Raw genomic sequence first — 21384 nt, 5'->3', positions numbered from 1 at the left:
TTCATTAGCTCAAATTGCAGCTCCATCCACACCCACATAACATAAAATAGTCACAATCCCACCAAAAATCATTTTAGTAACCTTTTCCAGGTAAACTTGTAAACTTTTTGTAGTTTGACAATACAGTTATATGAAAAAGTTTGGGCACCACTATTAATCTTAAGCTTAATGTTTTATAAAAAATTGGTGTTTTTGCAACAGCTATTTCAGTTTGATATATGTAATAACTGTTGGACACAGTAATGTTTCTGCCTTGAAATGAGATTTATTGTACTAACAGAAAATGTGCAATCTGCATTCAAACAAAATTTGTCAGGTGCATAAGTATGGGCACCCTTATCATTTTCTTGTTTTAAATACTCCTACCTACTTTTTACTGACTTACTAAAGCACTTTTTTTGGTTTTGCAACCTCATTGAGCTTTGAACTTCATAGCCAGGTGTATGCAATCATGAGAAAGGCTACTTAAAGTGGCCACATGCAAGTTGTTCTCCTGTTTGAATCTCCTCTGAAGAGTGGCATCATGGACTCCTCAAAACAACTGTCAAATGATCTGAATACAAAGATTATTCAACATAGTTGCTCAGGGGAAGGATACAAAAAGCTGTCTCAGATATTTAACCTGTCAGTTTCCACTGTGAGGAACATAGTAAGGAAATGGAAGAACACAGGGACAGTTCTTCTTAAGGCCAGAAGTGGCAGGCCAAGAAAAACATCAGAAAGGCAGAGAATAAGAATGATGAGATCAGTCAAGGACAATCCACAGACCACCTCCAGAGAGCTGCAGCATCAACTTGCTGCAGATGGTGTCACTGTGCATCGGTCAACTATACAACGCACTTTGCACAAGGAGAAGCTGTATGGGAGAGTGATGCGAAAGAAGCCGTTTCTGCAAACACGCCACAAACAGAGTCGGCTGAGGTATGCAAAAGCACATTTGGAGAAGCCAATTTCTTTTTGGAAGAAGGTCCTGTGGACTGATGAAACCAAGATTGAGTTGTTTGGTCATACAAAAAGGCGTTATGCATGGCGGCAAAAAAACACAGCATTCCAAGAAGAACACTTGCTACCCACAGTAAAATTTGGTGGAGGTTCCATCATGCTTTGGGGCTCTGTGGCCAATGCCGGAACCGGGAATCTTGTTAAAGTTGAGGGATGCATGGATTCCACTCAGTATCAACAGATTCTTGACAATAATGTTCAAGAATCAGTGATAAAGTTGAAGTTACGCAGGGGATGGATCTTTCAGCAAGACAATGATCCAAAACACCGCTCCAAATCTACTCAGGCATTCATGCAGAGGAACAATTACAATGTTCTGGAATGGCCATCCCAGTCCCCAGACCTGAATATCCTTGAACATCTGTGGGATCATTTGAAGAGAGCTGTGCATGCTCGGCGAACATCAAACTTTACTGAACTGGAATTGTTTTGTAAAGAGGAATGGTCAAAAATACCTTCATCCAGGAACTCATTAAAAGCTACAGGAAGCGACTAGAGGCTGTTATTTTTGCAAAAGGAGGATCTACTAAATATTAATGTCACTTTTCTGGTGAGGTGCCCATACTTATGCACCTGTCAAATTTTGTTTGAATGCAGATTGCACATTTTCTGTTAGTACAATAAACTTCATTTCAAGGCAGAAACATTACTGTGTCCAACAGTTATTACACATATCAAACTGAAATAGCTGTTGCAAAAACAGCAATTTTTATGAAACATTAAGCTTAAGATTAATAGGGGTGCCCAAACTTTTTCATATAACTGTATATTATATATTCGGAAGGTGCTGTGGAAGGAAAAAAGCGCACACAGTATGGTGACCTTATAAGAGGAAAAAATCAAAAAAGCAAAAATGGTATTGCTCATCTAGGAAATTATGGAGTAAACACTAGAGATGAACGAAAACGAACTGTAAAGTTCGGGGTTCGTACCGGACACCTAGTGTCCAGTGTCCAAACACAGATTTCTCATAGAAGTCCATTTTAGAGTTTGGGAGTTCGGGGAGGAGAGAGAGAGAGGAAGAGAGAGAGATTTTCCAGCTCCAAAGTTCAGGTTACCATTGATCTATATTTCTAAAGTTCGGTCGAACCCGACAAACCCGAACTTCTACGGGTCCGCTCATCCCTAGTAACCACCTAAAATCACAATGGCCTAGTGGCTTGGGCAAATCCCCCAGATAAAATTCACCAACAGGGATAAAAAAAAACTTTAAAAATAGACTCAAAAGACACTTTTTGTTGCTCTGGCTAAGGAAACAGGTTTTTTATTAAACAATGCATTTCAACGTCAAACTGGTGTCTTTTTCAAGTTTAAAAGAAGCAACTGATGAAAAAGACACCAGTTCGGCATTGAAACACATTATTTAAAGGGATATTCCCATCTCCAAGATCTGATCTCAGTATGTAGTAGGTGTAATAATAATAACATTAGCAAATAACTCCAATTAGAAATCTACTATAGTTTTTCTGATTCGCAATGTCACTTTCCTCATGTGCAGGCATTGCAGGACCTTAGGTATCCATAGTTACGACTACTAGCAACTAGCTAACTGTCACTATATCAGTAGTCGTAACCAGGGCCGGCGTCAGCACCCGGCGCACCCGGGCACGTGCCGGGGCCCTGAGCAGGCAGAGGGGCCCACTGGCGGTCGCGCACCCCGCCGGGCTATGGGCGAAGGAGAGTGGTGTCAGCGCCCGCCCTTCTCTCCCGCTTGCCGGATACTTGCCTCTCCCCATGCCTCCGCAGATCCACTGTCTTCCTGCTCTGCGCTGCCTGTGACGTCTCAGGTCAGAGGGCGCGGTGACGTCTTTACACCGCGCGCTCCCCTGAGCCGTCACAGGGAGCGCAGAGCAGGAAGATACCGGCGACGCTGGAGTCCGAACCCGAGCAGCTGCAGCAGGTGAGGAGGAGTGAGATGAGTATTTGATTTTTTTTTTTTTAATGTATGGAGGCATGGGGCATAATATGGGGGGGTGACATCCTGCATGGGGCATAATATGGGGGGGGTGACATCCTGCATGGGGCATTATAAAGAGAGGGGGGGGTGACATCCTGCATGGGGCATAATATGGGGGGGTTGACATCCTGCATATGGCATAATATGGGGGGGGTGACATCCTGCATGGGGTATTATAAAGGGGGGGTGACATCCTGCATGGGGCATTATAAAGAGAGGGGGTGACATCCTGCATGGGGCATTATAAAGAGAGGGTGGTGACATCCTGCATGGGGCATTATAAAGAGAGGGGGTGACATCCAGCATGGGGCATTATAAAGAGAGGGGGTGACATCCTGCATGGGGTATTTATAAAGAGAGGGTGGTGACATCCTGCATGGGGCATTATAAAGAGAGGGGGGTGACATCCTGCATGGGGCATTTATAAAGAGAGGGGGTGACATCCTGCACGGGGCATTATAAAGAGAGGGGGTGACATCCTGCATGGGGCATTATAAAGAGGAGGGGTGACAGCCTGCATGGGGCATTATAAGGTGGGGGACAGCCTGCATGGGGCATTATAAGGGGGGGGACAGCCTGCATGGGGCATTATAAGGGGGGGGGACAGCCTGCATAGTGCTTTATGTGGGGGGAACAACCTGCATGGAGCATTATAAGGGGGGGGACAACCTGTATGGGGCATTATGTGGGGGGGTAACAGCCTGCATGGAGCATTATAAGGGGGGGGACAGCCTGTATGGGGCATTATGTGGGGGGTAACAGCCTGCATGGAGCGTTATATGGGGGCCAGTATCCTGTATGGAGCTTTATAAGGGGACCAGTATCCTGTATGGAGCGTTATATGGAGGCCAGTATTCCGTATGGAGCCTTATATGGGGGCCAGTATTCCGTATGGAGCCTTATATGGGGGCCGGTATTCCGCATGGAGCCTTATATGGGGGCCAGTATTACGTATGGAGCCTTATATGGGGGCCAGTATTCCGTATGGAGCCTCATATGGGGGCCAGTATTCCGTATGGAGCCTTATATGGGGCAAGTATTCCGTATGGAGCCTTATATGGGGGCCAGTATTCCGTATGGGGCGTTATATGGGGCCAGTATTCCGTATGGAGCCTTATATGGGGGCCAGTATTCCGTATGGGGCCTTATATGGGGGCCAGTATTCCGTATGGGGCCTTATATGGGGGCCAGTATTCCGTATGGGGCCTTATATGGGGGCCAGTATTCCGTATGGGGCCTTATATGGGGGCCAGTATTCCGTATGGGGCCTTATATGGGGGCCAGTATTCCGTATGGGGCCTTATATGGGGGCCAGTATTCCGTATGGGGCCTTATATGGGGGCCAGTATTCTGTATGGGGCCTTACATGGGGGCCAGTATTCTGTGTGGAGCGATTCGCCGGTTTCTGAGCTATTGTGGAATTTACAATAGATATCGCTCATGTAATGTAAGAAGTGAAATCTTTGCATTGTAATATATATACAGTACAGACCAAAAGTTTGGACACACCTTCTCATTTAAAGATTTTTCTGTATTTTCATGACTATGAAAATTGTACATTCACACTGAAGGCATCAAAACTATGAATTAACACATGTGGAATTATATACTTAACAAAAAAGTGTGAAACAACTGAAAATATGTCTTATATTCTAGATTCTTCAAAGTAGTCACCTTTTGCTTTGATGACTGCTTTGCACACTCTTGTCAGTCTCTTGATGAGCTTCAAGAGGTAGTCACCGGAAATGGTCTTCCAACAATCTTGAAGAAGTTCCCAGAGATACTTAGCACTTATTGGCCCTTTTGCCTTTACTCTGCGGTCCAGCTCACCCCAATTGGGTTCAGGTCTGGTGACTGTGGAGGCCAGGTCATCTGGCGTAGCACCCCATCACTCTGCTTCTTGGTCAAATAGCCCTTACACAGCCTGGATGTGTTTATGGGGTCATTGTCCTCTTGAAAAATAAATGATGGTCCAACTAAACGCAAACCGGATGGAATAGCATGCTGCTGCAAGATGCTGTGGTAGCCATGCTGGTTCAGCATGCCTTCAATTTTGAATAAATCCCCAACAGTGTCACCAGCAAAGCACCCCAACACCATCACACCTCCTCCTCCATGCTTCACGGTGGGAACCAGGCATGTAGAGTCCATCCGTTCACCTTTTCTACATCGCACAAAGACACGGTGGTTGGAACCAAAGATCTCAAATTTGGACTCATCAGACCAAAGCACAGATTTCCACTGGTCTAATGTCCATTCCTTGTGTTCTTTAGCCCAAAAAAGACTCTTCTGCTTGTTGCCTGTCCTTAGCAGTGGTTTCCTAGCAGCTATTTTACCATGAAGGCCTGCTGCACAAAGTCTCCTCTTAACAGTTGTTGAAGAGATGTGTCTGCTGCTAGAACTCTGTGTAGCATTGACCTGGTCTCTAATCTGAGCTGCTGTTAACCTGCGATTTCTGAGGCTGGTGACTCTGATAAACTTATCCTCAGAAGCAGAGGTGACTCTTGGTCTTCCTTTCCTGGGGCGGTCTTCATGTGAGCCAGTTTCTTTGTAGCGCTTGATGGTTTTTGCAACTGCACTTGGGGACACTTTCAAAGTTTGCCCAATTTTTCAGAATGACTGACCTTCATTTCTTAAAGTAATGATGGCCACTCGTTTTTCTTTACTTAGCTGCTTTTTTCTTGCCATAATACAAATTCTAACAGTCTATTCAGTAGGACTATCAGCTGTGCATCCACCAGACTTCTGCACAACACAACTGATGGTCCCAACCCCATTTATAAGGCAAGAAATCCCACTTATTAAACCTGACAGGGCACACCTGTGAAGTGAAAACCATTTCCGCTGACTACCTCTTGAAGCTCATCAAGAGAATGCCAAGAGTGTGCAAAGCAGTCATCAAAGCAAAAGGTGGCTACTTTGAAGAACCTAGAATATAAGACATATTTTCAGTTGTTTCACACTTTTTTGTTAAGTATATAATTCCACATGTGTTAATTCATAGTTTTGATGCCTTCAGTGTGAATGTACTATTTTCATAGTCATGAAAATACAGAAAAATCTTTAAATGAGAAGGTGTGTCCAAACTTTTGGTCTGTACTGTATATATATATATATATATATATATTTCTCTGCGGTATCTGTGCATCATGAATCGTGGTATGTGTTATAGGGGCCCACTGAGACTCTTTCACCCGGGGCCCAGAAAAACCTGGAGCCGGCCCTGGTCGTAACCATGGATACCTAAGGTCCTGCAATGCCTGCACATGGGGAAAGACACATAGCGAATCAAAAACTATATTACATTTGTAATTGGAAGTATTTGCTAATATTATTACTAATACACCTACTACATATTGGGATAGGGTCTTGGAGATGGGAATATGCCTTTAATAAAAAAAAACTGTTTCCTTAGCCACAGCAGCAAAAAGTGTCTTTTCAGCCGCGCAGCCTATTTTTAAAGTATTTTTATCCCTATTGGTGAATATATTATTATTGATTTTTAATCAATCACTTCCAGGAGAGAAGGGGTATCTGACCATCAACCCTTGATATATAGTACCATCCACGTAGAGAAGACCAACCTGAGCTGAGATCTACTTCTTTATGGGTGTCATAGTCATATATAGTCATAGGATCTATGACTCCACCACTACACCAATCAATATCAGGTATTCTACTGATATATATGAAGACCCTCTAAGATTTTTACATTCTAGGTTATCAATGTCTTGATAGAGACTAATTACTAGACCCTTTACTAAATGTTAACTGTGACCTTTACTCAAGTTCCCGACTAATCACAAGGACTTTTGTTTTGTTATGTAGAATTTCCTATCAAGAGCTATTTATATCATTTTTGACCCCTACATTAACTTGGTTACAACTTGGGTGTTCAGCACGACTCTAAAAATGCTCCTTTATTCTAAAAAATCAAATCAATATTTATTGGCCAAGAGACAAGAAGACGTCCTTAGTTTTCACAGGGGGTCAGTGTTAAACCAGCTCTTGTCCTTGATTTATGACTGGGCAGGAAGACATCCAGTCTGTCTAGAGACAGCCCAATATTTAGAAGGACTCTGACAATGTCACTTATTGGGAAATTCAATTAGTTTAGATTTAGGGAGTATGACAGGGACTGGATGTCTCGGTTTTTTTTTTTACTGAAGCTACCGGTCAGGCTTCTTTTAGAAACAGAATAGAAAGACTTCATTGTCTTAACTGAGATAATGTTTAACATTGAGGAACAGTGTCCTAAAGAGAAATGAAAACCCATGTGGATTTTGCTGGCAGATACTGTATGTTGTAATAGTGGGAAAATAGATAATATGGCAAATTAGATCATATGAGCTGCCACTTAATACCATTCTTGGAAGGATTGGAATTTACAGGGATTTTTCCAAGGATAATGTCTCACCCACTACACAAAATTTTACCTGGGGTTCTGTAATAAGAAAGTCCCACGGGGTCCGGCACACTCAGTACCTGCATAGAGCTATATCTCAACTCACCCAGTCCTTTTTGTAATGAGGTAGTGTCACTTCAAGACCAATTTTCTATTGCAGGGTCTGCTTCTTTATACAGAGGAAAGGGTCAGTCTTGACACCATTCATTAAAGGTCCAAAATGTTACAAAAGCAAGAAAGCCATCAGTAAGAAGTCTTTGAACTTTACCTTATTTGTACCCAGGCAGGAAGCAATTAATCTTCCTTTTGCTGATGATAAATTTAATGCTAAAAGTCAACAAACGTAGGAAAATCCTGTAACTGAAACTTAGTATGCTTTTGATGGGTCTAAAAGGCAAGCATGAATACTTCTTGCCACCCTAATCTTTTTACTGTAACATTTCGTTGCTTAAAGGAAGTGTTTTAAAACGTCTATTAGATTAGTAGCTCTATTGCTATTCATTACATTTTATTTTTTTATAACATGTTCCTACAATTATTTTTGTTGATTAGATCCAGTAACTTTTATAGAATTTTCCATAATACAATATTGGGGGAGACATTGTATCAAATGTAGAAAATATTGTGTTACAAAAAAAATTAAACAGTTATGGGAATTTATCAAGATGCTTTGTACTTGTAGCCTGCTGAAGTGAGTAGCTCTGAATTTATTAAGAACATGTACCTCTTACTAAATTTGGTGCATCTTTGGGAGTACAGTGAATTATATATTATCCCCAAGACACATTGAGTTGGAGCCATGCCTATGACAGCTTACAACGTATAAGCAAAAGGGTATAGATCTTAGGCCACGGTCACACGTTGAGTATTTGTTGAGGTTTTTACCTTAGTATGTGTAAGCCAAAACCAGGAGTGGGTGATAAATACAGAAGTGGTGACAGGTTTCTGTTCTACTTTTCTTTGGACTATACCTCTCCTGGTTTTGGCTTACACATACTGAGGTAAAAAACTGACCAAATACTGAACGTATGAACGTGGCCTAAGAGGTTAGAAATGGAATAAATAGCTCTAGTCTTGTCAGATGAAGGCATTTGTGGGACTCGTTGAGTCAAGTTGTAAAAGCCAAGATTTTAGTGTGTGGTAAAGGGTTATTCCAAGGTTGGGTGATAACTTTATCAATGGTTGAGGTCCAACCAATGGGACCCAAGAGTGGGATTCTAAAATACTAGAACTAGAGATAGCTGCTTTTTCGGACAATTCTACAAGCAAAGAATGGAGCAGTGGTGCACATGCATGACCACCATTCCAATATGACTGGCATTTTAGATAAACCCCCTAGTGATCAGCAAGTTATCACATATCCTGGAGATTTAATGGTGGGAACGAAAACCCTTTTGAATGTATATGTGGTTGGTGAAATAAGGGAGTGTCTGAATTAGGCCTTAGGCGAGGACATGTTTGTCATGTTTTTTGCTTGCATTTGCTAATGCAAGTAATCTGCTAACACCAAAGTGTTATCTGTGAATGAAAAAAAAATATATATATATATTTCAATACACATGGTTTGTAAAAGTGAAACATTTAGAAAAGTTATTTTGGCACCACAATTTACAGATCATGTTTGGTAAGGATCTTCTTGTTTGTGGTATGGTTGCACTACCGCAGTATAACCTTGCTCCCTATGTATATAATCAGGAAACCTCTACTTATACAGATGACGCACAGAGAGTAGCTAGAAATGTGTGAATGTGCTCTGAACTAGTACACCAAAAACACTAAGGCCATGTGCACACATTCAGTATTTGGTGAGCTTTTTACCTCAGTATTTAATAAGCCAAAACCAGGAGTGGAACAATCAGGGGAAAAGTATAATAGAAACATGTCATCACTTCTGTATTTATCACCCATTCCTGGTGTTTTCTTACAAATACTGAGGTAAAAACCTGACCAAATACTCAATGTGTGAACGTGGCCTAAGGCTGTGTGCCCACGATGCGCTTTTTAAGCGTTTCCACAGCGATGCATCCTGGTTCCCAGTGGCTCGCGATGGTCTAAAAGGACCTTCCATGACGTGACATCGGCGGTCGCGTGACCTGTCACATGACTAAATGACGTCATGGAAGGTCCTTTTAGACTACCGCCAGCCGCCCAACACACCGGACACACCGGAGAAGGAGACCGGGGGCCATCAGAAGGTGAGTATAATGTTTATTTTTTACCATTCTTTTTAACTATTAACTTGGTCACACTATATAAATCCATGCCGGTTGCATGGATTTATATAGTGTGACCAAGTTGTCTAGCACTTTTCCAAGTGATGCTAAAATCGCTTGGAAAAGCGCTTGACAACCCGCATGCGGAAATGCATGTGAAAAACGCGGGACATCTGCTTGTCCCTGGCAGGAAAAAGAACGCATGTACAATCCGCATGTACAATCCGCATGTACAATCCGCAAGTACAATCCGCATGTACAATCCGCAGGCGTTTTTTCTGCCAGGGAGATGCAGAAACGCTCAGGAAAAAATCCGGAGCATTTCCGCATCGTGGGCACATAGCCTAAGAGCCTCAATAAATTGAGAAAATTAGGAGGTTTTTAAACAACTAATTTCTATTTACTTTCTGCATGTACTTAACTGGAAAATGTAACTTTGTGTGCTCACATCTGTGCACTCTCTGCTATGACACCAATATCAATATGCTTTCACATGTCTTCTTATCATTGTGGCCCGTCTTTCACTACTATTGGCTTTTCTAATTAACATTGTTCTTTAATAAAGGTATTGACAATAATCATAGCAATGATTCATTACAGCTGATATTTCTCTATTGTAATATAATAGTAATAGTAACAATAGGGTATATTTACTACAAAATGTGTAATTGATTAGCACTTTTTATGCGGTTTTCACAATAAAAATTAATAGAAACCTGAAAAAAATTCCAAGAAATAAAATAGAAGGAACCAACTCAAATCAAATAATTTATTATGATTGTAATACTTTCTACATAGGCTCCGATTTACCATTTGTGTATTTTTAAGTCACTTTTGTTTTTTGCCTTGTGTTATTACTTGCCATTGACTCCAAATTCTTCAAAATGGCGCACACAATTCATTCATTTGGTTCAAAGTCAAAAATGTGCTTTTTGACCGTCTTGAACTAAAATTGCACAGAAATTCTGGAATACTCGAAAATACACTCTATAGAGGGAAAAGAAAGGGAGAAAATGGAGCAGAGTTGCTCCAAATTTTGCGAATTTTTAAAAATATTGCAATTGAATGAAGAATGAATAAAAAAAACAAAAAAAACAGGCGAGCACATATAAAATAGACTTATAAAAAGGCGCAATTGGAATAATGAATTGGGTGCAAGCAGAAAAAAAAAGCGCAAAACAAGACAAAAAAACAGGCGCAAAGGCAATGATGAATCAGGGCCACAGTTTTCAATTTACAGCCAATAAAAAAGCTGTATGATTCAAGCTTACTTCACAAACAGCTTTTTTTCAGCTTTTTCCTCTTGCTTGTAAAAAACAAGTGCTTTTTCCTATAAGAAAGTCTATTTGAAAAATGAAAAATTTTGCAGAAAAAAAATTCTGGCACACAAACAATGCCCCCAAACTAAAGACACAAAAAAAAATATTAGCACATTTTAGTAAACATACATTAATGAAACATTTTATGTCCTGCATTCCAGACTAAAGATAACTGACTGCAGTACTTCGCATCTGTCAGTCAGTATATTCCGTGAATATACAGTCACACACCGCCACCTTGTGGTACCGCTTTAAAATAACATCTAGAGTTTATGTATATAGTAATGGTTCCAAAACTAAATGGAATAAAATGCAACAACGTAGGTAGGTCTGTGCCAGTTGTTTTCTACATGATATACAATACATATTTCTATACAGAACAACACTAAATTAAAAGTTGTGAAGAGATTTAATACTTCAAGATAAATTTAGCAAATATATTAAATTGCACCGCTGGATTAGTGCAAATAATACACATGATAACAGATCAATAGATTTTTAATATTTGTTAGTAAATTGCTATTTGTTAGCAAAATTTCTAATCCTTGCTTATATGTTACCGCATTTTTTGGACTATAAAACGCACCAGACCATAAGATGCACCCCAAATTTTGGGGTGGAAAATAGGGAAAAAATATTTTTTATAAGATGGGGGTCCGTCTTATAGTCTGAATAGGTATCTTACCTGGGGGTGGTGGAGCGAGGGTCACAGGAGGCAGAGTCCATCAGGAAGCCGGCGGAAGTGGAGGAATGCTGCGGCTGGGGCCGGGGACAGCAGCCTGACTGGGGCCTGTGGCCTGTGGTCTGGTTGGGGCCTGTGGTCTGGCTGGGGCCTGTGGTCTGGCTGGGGCCTGTGGTCTGGCTGGGGCCCATGGTCTGGCTGGGGTCTGGGGCCCGTGGTCTGGCTGGGGCCTTGGGCCTGTGGTCTGGCTAGGGCCTGGAGTCTGGCTAGGGCATGAGGTCTGGCTGGGGCCTGGCTGGAGCCTGTGGTCTGGCTGGGGCCTGGGGCCGGCGTCAGGCTGAGAGTAGCGTGCGCTGCTGTCCGGTGGCTGCGACCATCTTCTTGAGGCTGTGATCTACAGAAAAATGGCTGCCCAAGCTCCCAGATGGCGCATGCGCTGGCTCGGGTGGCCATTTTCCTGTAGATCACGGCTCTGCCACACTGACGCTCTGCCTCACCGCTGCACCGCCGACAGCATCTCACCTCCTCTTCTGCTGCTGCCGCCGCATACCTGAGGACGGGAGGGTGCCACGATCCCACTACACCACCACCGAAAGTATCCGGTAAGCTAAGGTTCGGACCATAAGACGCACCTCCCATTGGGGAAAAAAAGTGTGTCTCATGGTCCGAAAAATACGGTATATACGTGTTTCATATGCTACACTATTGCACATGATATCATTGCATATATGTTTGTATTGTATGCTTTATTATGAATCAGTAATTGATCCGACACAATTCTCTGCTTTACCTTTCTCATTGCTACCTATGCTGCACTGTGCCTTGGTATTTCCTCCTTCCTGTACTTGATTTCAGGTGCCAGCTCAGCTTTTTTGCTTCATGACAATTTGTCCTCGACAGCATCTGTACTGCATCAGAAACATGTGATTGCAAGTGAGTGATATAAAGGGTGCCATCAGCGTTGGATATTCTGTAAGCTAGCTTGCCAGTTTTCTTTTATTATCACACACCATATATCCGGTGATAGATATTAAATCTAGCTTGTATAATAAACTCATTAAAGATGCTGTCCCCTAATTTGCTACTTATTCTTAATGGGCCAAAGGTGTCTTAATAAAAACGAAAAAACCTATATTGACCTTCCAGGATAGTGGCGGTCCTATTCACTTGCTACTGCATCCCCGGTAGGTCTACTTAAATGGGATGTCACATTACCACTGATTTCTATGAAAAATTGGCACTCAATTAATTTAGAAAGATGATTTATTTGCAGTCCACAGTGAACATATATGACATTTTGGTCTCAGTTTAGACCTTCTTCAGATAAACAGATTGCCATAAAAGAATATAGGACTCAAAGCTGAAACTACATACTGGATACAGTGCGTCTGGAAAGTGGGAATACCACTAAAGGTATAGGACCCATAGAAGTCAGCATGATGAGAGTAGAGCATCTGTCCTGGTGCATTTGAATTACAATTAAACATTTTTTTCTTCATTCTAATGTGCTAAAAAACAGAAGCAAAACAGCACAATATTATTTACAGAAAAACTAAATCTGACATTGGTTTCTGTCAGAGACAGCTTATCACAAGTTTTTGCAATTCTTGTGCAATCTTTTTTGTGAAGGGATAACGATTGTTTTTTAAAAATGCTAAATAAAATTCCCCAAACAAACTGTTTGTTTTGCACATCTGTTTTACTAGTCAAAAGTTATATCCATATACGACACATTAATACAGTGCTCTGCTGCAGGTGCTGGATTTTTTTTGACATGTACCAACCTAGCACTTCTTATTATGTCCTTTTTGACAAAGGTTGAATAATTGGGGATGAAAAGATTGTCAAAGTTATTTAAAGTGTTGTAGGGCTGTTGGTTACTACCGGGTTACCATCCGTTTCTAAGGTGAGGTCACTTTGACATTATTAAGGCTGGGTTTGCGTTAAGAAGTTTGAAACAGGTTGGATGCCGTCTTTTCACGACAAATGGAAACTTTTCAGTATTTTGTTTGTGGCAAATCAATTAATTGCAAATCGACTTTTAGTAAAAATTTGTCAAGTTTGGTGTATTCAAATTTCAAAAGATTCTACCATCTATACTTTTATGTTCCACGTACAAAAAGTCTGACTACTAAGTAGTGAGTATGGGAGCCTACCGAATCAACCTCAACAGATTAAATCCAGGGAGATAAGTGTGACACTGAGTCACTTCTCATGCACAAGCCATGAGTCAGGGTAGCGAAGGAGTCCAAGGTCAAGAACCAGGAGGGTATGTCATGAACATAGGGAAAAGACAGATGCATAGTCATGTAATGGTCCAAGTTCAGTATACCAAGAAGATTGCAGATCAGAGAAAAAGGGCTAGACAAACTGATGGTCAGAACGAGGTTCATGGTGTGGCAGCAATAGATCTACAAGCAAAGCACAAGGTACAGAGAAACAAACCATACTGATCGAAAACTACGACAGACAGCTATTTGGGACTGCCAGCCAAATTAAGTAGCTGAGTAATCGTTAGGAACAGGGAACACCTGACAGAAGCTCAGCACCTTCCAGGCTCAGATTGGATGACTGAGCTGTCAATCAAAACACAGAAAGCTCAGCACCTTCCTGCACCAGACTGGATGACTGAGCTGTCAATCACTATGTACAAGACACACTGAGGGGTGGAACTGAGACAATAAAGTTCTTTCGATTTCAACACAAATGCTGAACCCTTTTGTTCTTTGGAAGAAAAGCCGATGCCAGACTCCATTAACCTCTTTCTGCCTAAGACTGTTTTCACCTTCCTCAACAGGCCAAATTTTTCAAATCTGACGTGTCACTTTATGTGGCTAGAACTTTGGAGTGCTATTACATATAACATTGATTCCAAGATTGCTTTTTCATGACACATTGTACTTTGTGGTATATTTGGGTCAATATAATTTAATTTGTTAATGAAAATCTATAAAATTTGTCAAAAATTAAAAAAAACTATTTTTAAATTTTGCATTTTATGCCTTTAAAACAGATAGCCATATAACACAAATACAACATAGTTAACAAATAACATTTGCCATATGTCTACTTTACATCAGCATGTTTTAAATTTTTTTTTTTTGGTAGGATCTTAGATGGGTTAAAAGTTTAGCAGCCATTTTTCCTTTTTTCGCTGAAATTTACAAAACCTATTCTTTTAGGGACCATTTCAATTTTGAAGTGACTTTGAGCGACTTGTGTGTTAGAAAATTGCAAAAGAAGACCCCATTTTAAAAACTGCACCCCTCAAGGTCACTCTATAGGATCATTTTATAGTCTGCTAGTCTAATGCACTGCAATACTCATGTATTGCAATGCGTTTGACCTGTCATTGTTAGAATGATAGGATGCCCGTTAGACCCTTTGTATGACCTTTTTAAACCAGGCAGACCCGGAGTTCATTATATGACCTCTGGTTCCTATGACAACCATTGGCATCCCATGATCATGACATAGAGTTGTGAAGTGACACAATGTAATAAAAGGTGGCGCATTATAGCATTATCATTTCTATCAGGAATACTCCCTAAATCAACAATAGTACAAATAAACGACAACTATATTCACATGTTGCAATGTTCTAAGTGTTGCCATTTTGTGATTGTCTTTATCTTTCATTTTAGTCCCATGGTTTCCAAGAACCATTCAAGACCTGGACAAGTTTGCAAATCAAATCCTGAGCTATGGAGCGGAGCTTGATGCCGACCATCCTGTAACTATGTTCTTATATTCTCATTTATATGATGTTCATTGCTTTTTGTTTTGCAGTCTCAATGTGGGGGCTGTGTTCGCTGTGGACATAAATATCACATGTTTTTGCCTTCGATCAGCTGGAAAAATGGTTATTATTTGCATTGCAAAAAAACTAAACATACACTATTTGTATCAGTGTGTGCTGTTACTGTTTAACATCTCTGCCAACATACATTTAAACTATAAATATAGATAAGACAAAATGTAGGTTCACTGTCCCTTTATAACATAATGTGAGTACATATTCCACCTCTAACATACAGTAGTGTTTAAAATAATAGCAGTCCAATATGACTTACCAGATTTATCACTGTTTTTGGTATAAATTACATTACCACATGTCAAACAATTTACCAGTTGGTGCAGTAGATTCTAAGAAAACCAACAGACTCAGCATTCATGATCTGCATGTTTTTGAGCCTGTGTATTTGAATAATTAATTGAAAGGGGGTGTGTTCAAAATAATAGCAGTGAGGAGTTCAATTAGTGATGTCAATCATTCTGTGAAGAAACAGGTATGAATCAGGTGGCCCTTATTTTAGGATGAAGCCAGCACTTGTTGTACATGCATTTCTCCTTGAAAGCCTGAGAAATATGGGTCGTTCAAGACATTGTTTAGAAGAACAGCGTACTCTGATAAAAAGTTGATTGGAGAGGGTAAAACTTATAAAGAAGTGCAGACAATGATAGGCTGCTCAGCTAAAATGATCTCCAATGCTTTAAAATGGAAAGCAAAACCAGAGAGACGTGGAAGAAAACGGATGATCACCATTTGAATGGATCGAATAATAGCCAGCATGACAAAGGCTCAGCCAATGATCAGCTCCAGGATGATCAAAGAAAGATTCAAGTTACCTGAGAGTACTGTGACAGTGAGAAGACACCTGTGTGAAGCTAATCTCTAGTGTTGAGCCACCCCCGTAGTGTTCGAGTTCGGTTCGGTTCGTCGAACACCCGTGTGTTCGCCGAACTGTTCGTCGAACTGTTCGTCGAACACCTTCGAACACCGTTAAAACCAATGGCAGGCAAACAAAAACACATAGAAACACATAGAAAACACCTTCAAAGGTGTCCAAAAGCTGACAAACTGCTCAGAAGACACAACTAACACATGGAAAAGTGACAAGTACATATAGTCATGCGAAAAGAAAAGAGGTGGAGGAGTAAAAGGAGGGGGAGACACAAATATAGGCATGTCATGCCCTTCTAAAATCCAAAAAGTGAGAAGCCGACACGTTCAGTCCGCTCCTGCCCGTGCCACCTCCGTGTCGCCGGGTTTGTGCCAGAGCCGCGGTGAACCCTGACGGCCAGCCCCCCTCTCCCAATACTGGTGCCTGTCCGCTGGTGGGTCGAGCGAGCCCCCCTGTGGTGGAGGCAGCTCTAAGCTTTTTAATTTAAATTGTCTCTCTAATTTGAATGAATACACTTTAAATCCATTTACAAGGATCTATTGGAGGGCAAGTCTCATGCCAGCAGCCGCGTAATTCCAGCTCCAGTAGCGTTCACTAAAGCTGCTGCAGTTAAAAAGCTTTTATAAGGATCGAGCTCGGCTGTCCACCGCAAGGCATCCTACTGCCAGTCCCAGCCCCTATGCCTTGGGGTGCCTCCTGATGCTCTTCACTGAGTATCCCGTGGTCCCGAAGCATTTCCTTTGAAAAAATTAAGTGTCCGAACTACAGGTGGTGTAGCTTGCTTAACAGCCGGGATAATCCGCTGACTAGCAGACACTGCTACTAGGCACAAAGTATTTCCTGGGCTAGATGCAGTTAAAAATTTGTAATTAGATACTCTCGTTGGATGCTGAGAAAGCATTCCATAGAGTCTCCTGGCACGCCATATATGATTCTCTTAAAAAGCTTGGGGTAGGGGTCTAAGGGACCCTTTTATAGCCAAAATCACGGCCCTGTATCACAATACGTCACCTAGGCTGAAGATAAATGGAACTGTAGCACCCTGAGGGCTCGGTTGCTACAGAGGTATTGCACCTCACCCAGAGGTGTGATATCTCACTCTCAGGTAAGGATGGAGTGTGGATCAGGACCCGACACCTGCATGCATTACACCACATTGCCGTGGGGCAGGGCGACCAATATGCCTCTGAGATGGGCACGACAGTCCCTGTCCCTGGCTGGAGTGGGGGGAGGGAACACTGAGGAAGGGGAACCCTGTAGTGCAGGAGCAGGGAGGAAGCAGTTCCTGGGTGCATTGAGAAGGGAGTATAAAAGGTGGGCACCATCTTAGTTCAGTGCAGAGAAGTCTGAGCAGAAGTGGCAGGGAGCAGGGGCTCTGCATGAGCTCTGCTCCGGAGGCGGGCCTAGTAACAGAGGCCCAGGCCTGGAAGAGGGAGAAGGAAGGAAGAGGAGCGGAGAAGGCTCCAGGAACGAGGAATGAAGGGATCCCAGGGGTGCGGACGGGCGAGTCGCCACCGCACGCCCGAATCCACCTGCGTGGAGGGGTCAGGCCAAAGGGGGAGACCGGTCCCCGAAACTAGTGGAGGCAGGAAACGACCCTCAGCTAGAAACCGGAGGCTCTGACATTTCATGTGGCGCAGCCCCTCGCTACACCCGCTAGGAAGGCACCATATAGGGTCAGGGAAACTGGCGCCAAGTTTACCAAGAGGAGGCCCGAGGCAGCCGGACAGAAGGGTTGGTAAGAAAGGCCAGACAAAGGACACACAAAAGGGGTCCTGTGAAGCGCTCAAAAGTTATCTGGGAGTTGTCTGAGCCCCTCACCTGGTGAGCACAGTACGACGTGGGCAGCCGTTACCTGCAGACGTGGTCTGGATAATAAGAACTGTGAGTAAAGGCCCTGGACTGCATCACTGACTCCGTGTCGTTACTGCTGCTGCCCTGCACCATCACCCCCATCCTCCGCATACACTGCCCTGAGGCTATACTCCTCCCGTGGGGAGTTATGCTACGCTCTGCTGCACCCACAACACCAGCCTCAGCGGTCTGCCCTGCAGCGGCGGTTCACTCTGACTGCAATCCACGGGTGGCGTAGTCGAACATTTAAACATCAAAACCACATAAATAGTTCCGCCACTGGTTTGACCACCCTGAGCCACGGAACCGGGTCGCCGCCACGAAGACTACAACCACCAGCATCCACCAAAAAGGGTCCGGCTCCGGGTGTCCCAAGGCCCAGGGGGTGCATCAGAACATTTTCATCACCTTTCACAATCACCAATGGGACAAGGCAGGGATGTCCTCTGTCCCCTCTCTTATACATCCTAGTGACGGAGCACCTGCTCTCATCAATTCGCCATAACCCCAATATTAGGTGGATTGAGGTGGGAGGCACCGAGTACAAGTGCTCTCTATTTGCTGATGATGTCCTAGTATATATCACTCAATCACATATATCCATCCATGCTGTTATGGCTGAAATAGATCACTTTGTTACATGGTCAAATTTTAAAATCAATGCAGCGAAGTCTGAGGCCCTCGATGTCTCCCTCCCCAAATCCATATAGGATTCCATCCAGTCCAACTTTCCCTTTGCCTGGCCCTCACAGGGTATCAAACACTTAGGAATTCCTATTCATAGAGACCTCTCCCATCTATGTTATCTTAATTTTGGGCCCTTTATTGAACAACTCCATACAGACCACGGTTGGCAAGTTAGAACTGTAAGATTCACTACGTGAACCACTGGTGTTTTGTGGAAAAGCACATGTACACTGTGTTCCAAATTATTATGCAAAAAGTGTTTAGGAGTGATAGGGAAGAATTTGTTTGTTTGTCAGTTAAACTCATTGATGGTGATGTGTGTCAGGGCTCTTTATATCACTGTAAGCAATTGCAGACACCTGTGCTAATTAGTTTGGCAGGTGTGTCCAATGAAAGGCAAGACTACTTAAGAAGGCTGTCTCACATTATTAAGCAGCCTACATTTTCTGCCAAAATGGGAAAGAAAAAGGATGTGTCGGCTGCTGAGAAGCAACAAATTGTGGAGTGTTTAGGTCAAGGCATGACTACAATCAACATTGTGCGATGATCAGGATGAAGTGTCTTGGCAATCAAGAAGTATGTAGCTGATTCACAGTACACACGTGTGCGTGCTGATAAGGGCAAATTGAGGACTCTTTCCTACAGGCAATTACGTCAGGTTAAAAGAGCAGCGGCAAAAAAGCCTTGTCATAGCAGCAGACAAGTTTTTGAAGCTGCTGGTGCCTCCAACGTCCCCCGAACAACAAGATGCAGGGTCCTTCAGAGGTTTGCAGCTGTGCATACGCCATCCTGTCAACCTCCTCTATCCACTTCACACAAGCAGAAACGGCTCCAGTGGGCTAAACATTACATGAAGACTGATTTCAAAACTGTTTTGTTCACGGATGAGTGCCGTGCAGCGCTCGATGGTCCAGATGGATGGAGTGGAGGATGGCTGGTTGATGGACACCCCACGCAAACACGGCTACAGCGCCAACAAGGAGGAGGTGGAGTAATGTTTTGGGCTGGAATCATGGGGAGAGAGATTGTCGGCCCCTTTAGGATCCCTGAAGGCGCTAAAGATGAACTCCATAATGTATGTGGATTTTCTCAAACAGCACTTCCTGCCATGGTTCAAGAAGAAGAACCGTGTATTTCACAGCAAGATCATTTTTTTGCATGATAATGCACCATCTCATGCTGCACATAAAACATCTGCATCTCTGGCTGATATGGGCATAAAAGGGGACAAACTTATGGTGTGACCCCCATGCTCCCCTGACCTCTACCCCATTCAGAACCTCTGGAGCATCATCAAAAGGAGTGTCTATGATGGCGGGAGGCAGTTCACATCTAAGCAACACCTCTGGGAGGGTATTCTGTCCTCATGCAAAACAATTGAAGCAGAAACCATCCAAAACCTGAAAAATTCAATGGACGAGAGAGTTCAGAAGCTCCTTTCGAACAAGGGGTCCTATGTGAAAATGTAACATCACCAAGAATAAAGTTTTCAGTTGAAAACTGTTTGATTTCAGTTTCTAATAACCTGCTAATGCTTATAATTTCAAAAATGACCATTTTTTTGGTCTCTATTAAAATGAAAAGGTTGATCGAAAAGTTTGGGGGATCTAAGAGTGTGGCAACCCAGTAGTCATGATTACTTCGAATTCTGACAATATGAGGGTCATGTTGCAGGTAGTGCAGCAAGAAGGCACTTATGTGTCTTGCGCATCTCGGAGCCCCAAAATTATTTTCCGGGCTAGATGCAGCTAAAAATTATTATTAATTTTAAATCTGGTGGAGCTTAGTATAGATGGCCTAATAGGATCAGTGCTGCACACTGCTACAAAGCCCAAATTATTTTCCAGCCAAGATACAGATAAACATGATTAGTAATTTTAAATCTGGTGGAGCTTATTATAGATGGCCTAATAGAATCAGTGCTGCACACTGCTACAAAGCCCAAATTATTTTCCAGCCAAGATACAGATAAACATGATTAGTAATTTGAAAGCTTAAAACGGTTGGTAGGGTGATTTTAGCCAATCATCAAGCTTTTACTCTCCCCAGGATGACACAGGGGTAGAAAAGTAGTTTCGGATCCATGATTTATTCATCTTTATGAACGTGAGTCTGTCTACATTATCAGTGGAGAGCCGCGTGCGCTTATCTGTCAGCACACCACCAGCAGCGCTGAACACACGTTCAGACAGAACGCTGGCTGCGGGGCATGACAAGATCTCCAAGGCGTAAGTGGCGAGCTCCGGCCATTTATCCAGATTGGAAGCCCAAAAAGAGCAAGGGTCCAGTGACACAGTCATGGCTTCAATGTTTACTTGGAGATACTCCTGTACCATCGTCTCTAGGCGTTGACTATGTGTCAGACTTCTTGTCTCCTGTGGCCTTGCAAAGGATGGGCTAAAAAAGTGGTGAAATGATTCCGCAAAATTGATGTTACCAGCAGATACTGTGGTTCTGTTACGGTTTGAGTGCTGAACACTTGACGGTCCCACGGTTGGCAAGTTGGAACTGTGAGATTCACTACGTGCACCACTGGTGTTTTGTGGAAAAGCACATGTAAGATTCTGCAACAGTCTCTGC

The 21384-nt window shown here is 42.6% G+C and overlaps 1 protein-coding gene across 1 annotated transcript in view; it reads left to right on the top strand.

Annotated features, from left to right (window-relative positions):
- PAH (phenylalanine hydroxylase) overlaps positions 1-21384 on the top strand; it is a 146935-nt gene that overhangs the window by 65357 nt on the left and 60194 nt on the right. The window contains exon 4 of the mRNA XM_073651525.1: positions 15223-15311. Within this exon, the coding sequence (XP_073507626.1) occupies positions 15223-15311 (89 nt within the window). The remainder of the gene's footprint in view (positions 1-15222; positions 15312-21384) is intronic.

This window comes from Phyllobates terribilis, unplaced genomic scaffold (assembly GCF_046119375.1).
Source record: "Phyllobates terribilis strain yellow unplaced genomic scaffold, ASM4611937v1 Scaffold_11__3_contigs__length_659146591, whole genome shotgun sequence".
Classification (NCBI taxonomy): domain Eukaryota; kingdom Metazoa; phylum Chordata; class Amphibia; order Anura; family Dendrobatidae; genus Phyllobates; species Phyllobates terribilis.
The sequence above is the reverse complement of the archived record's forward strand: the minus strand, read 5'-3'. Positions and strand labels throughout refer to the sequence as shown.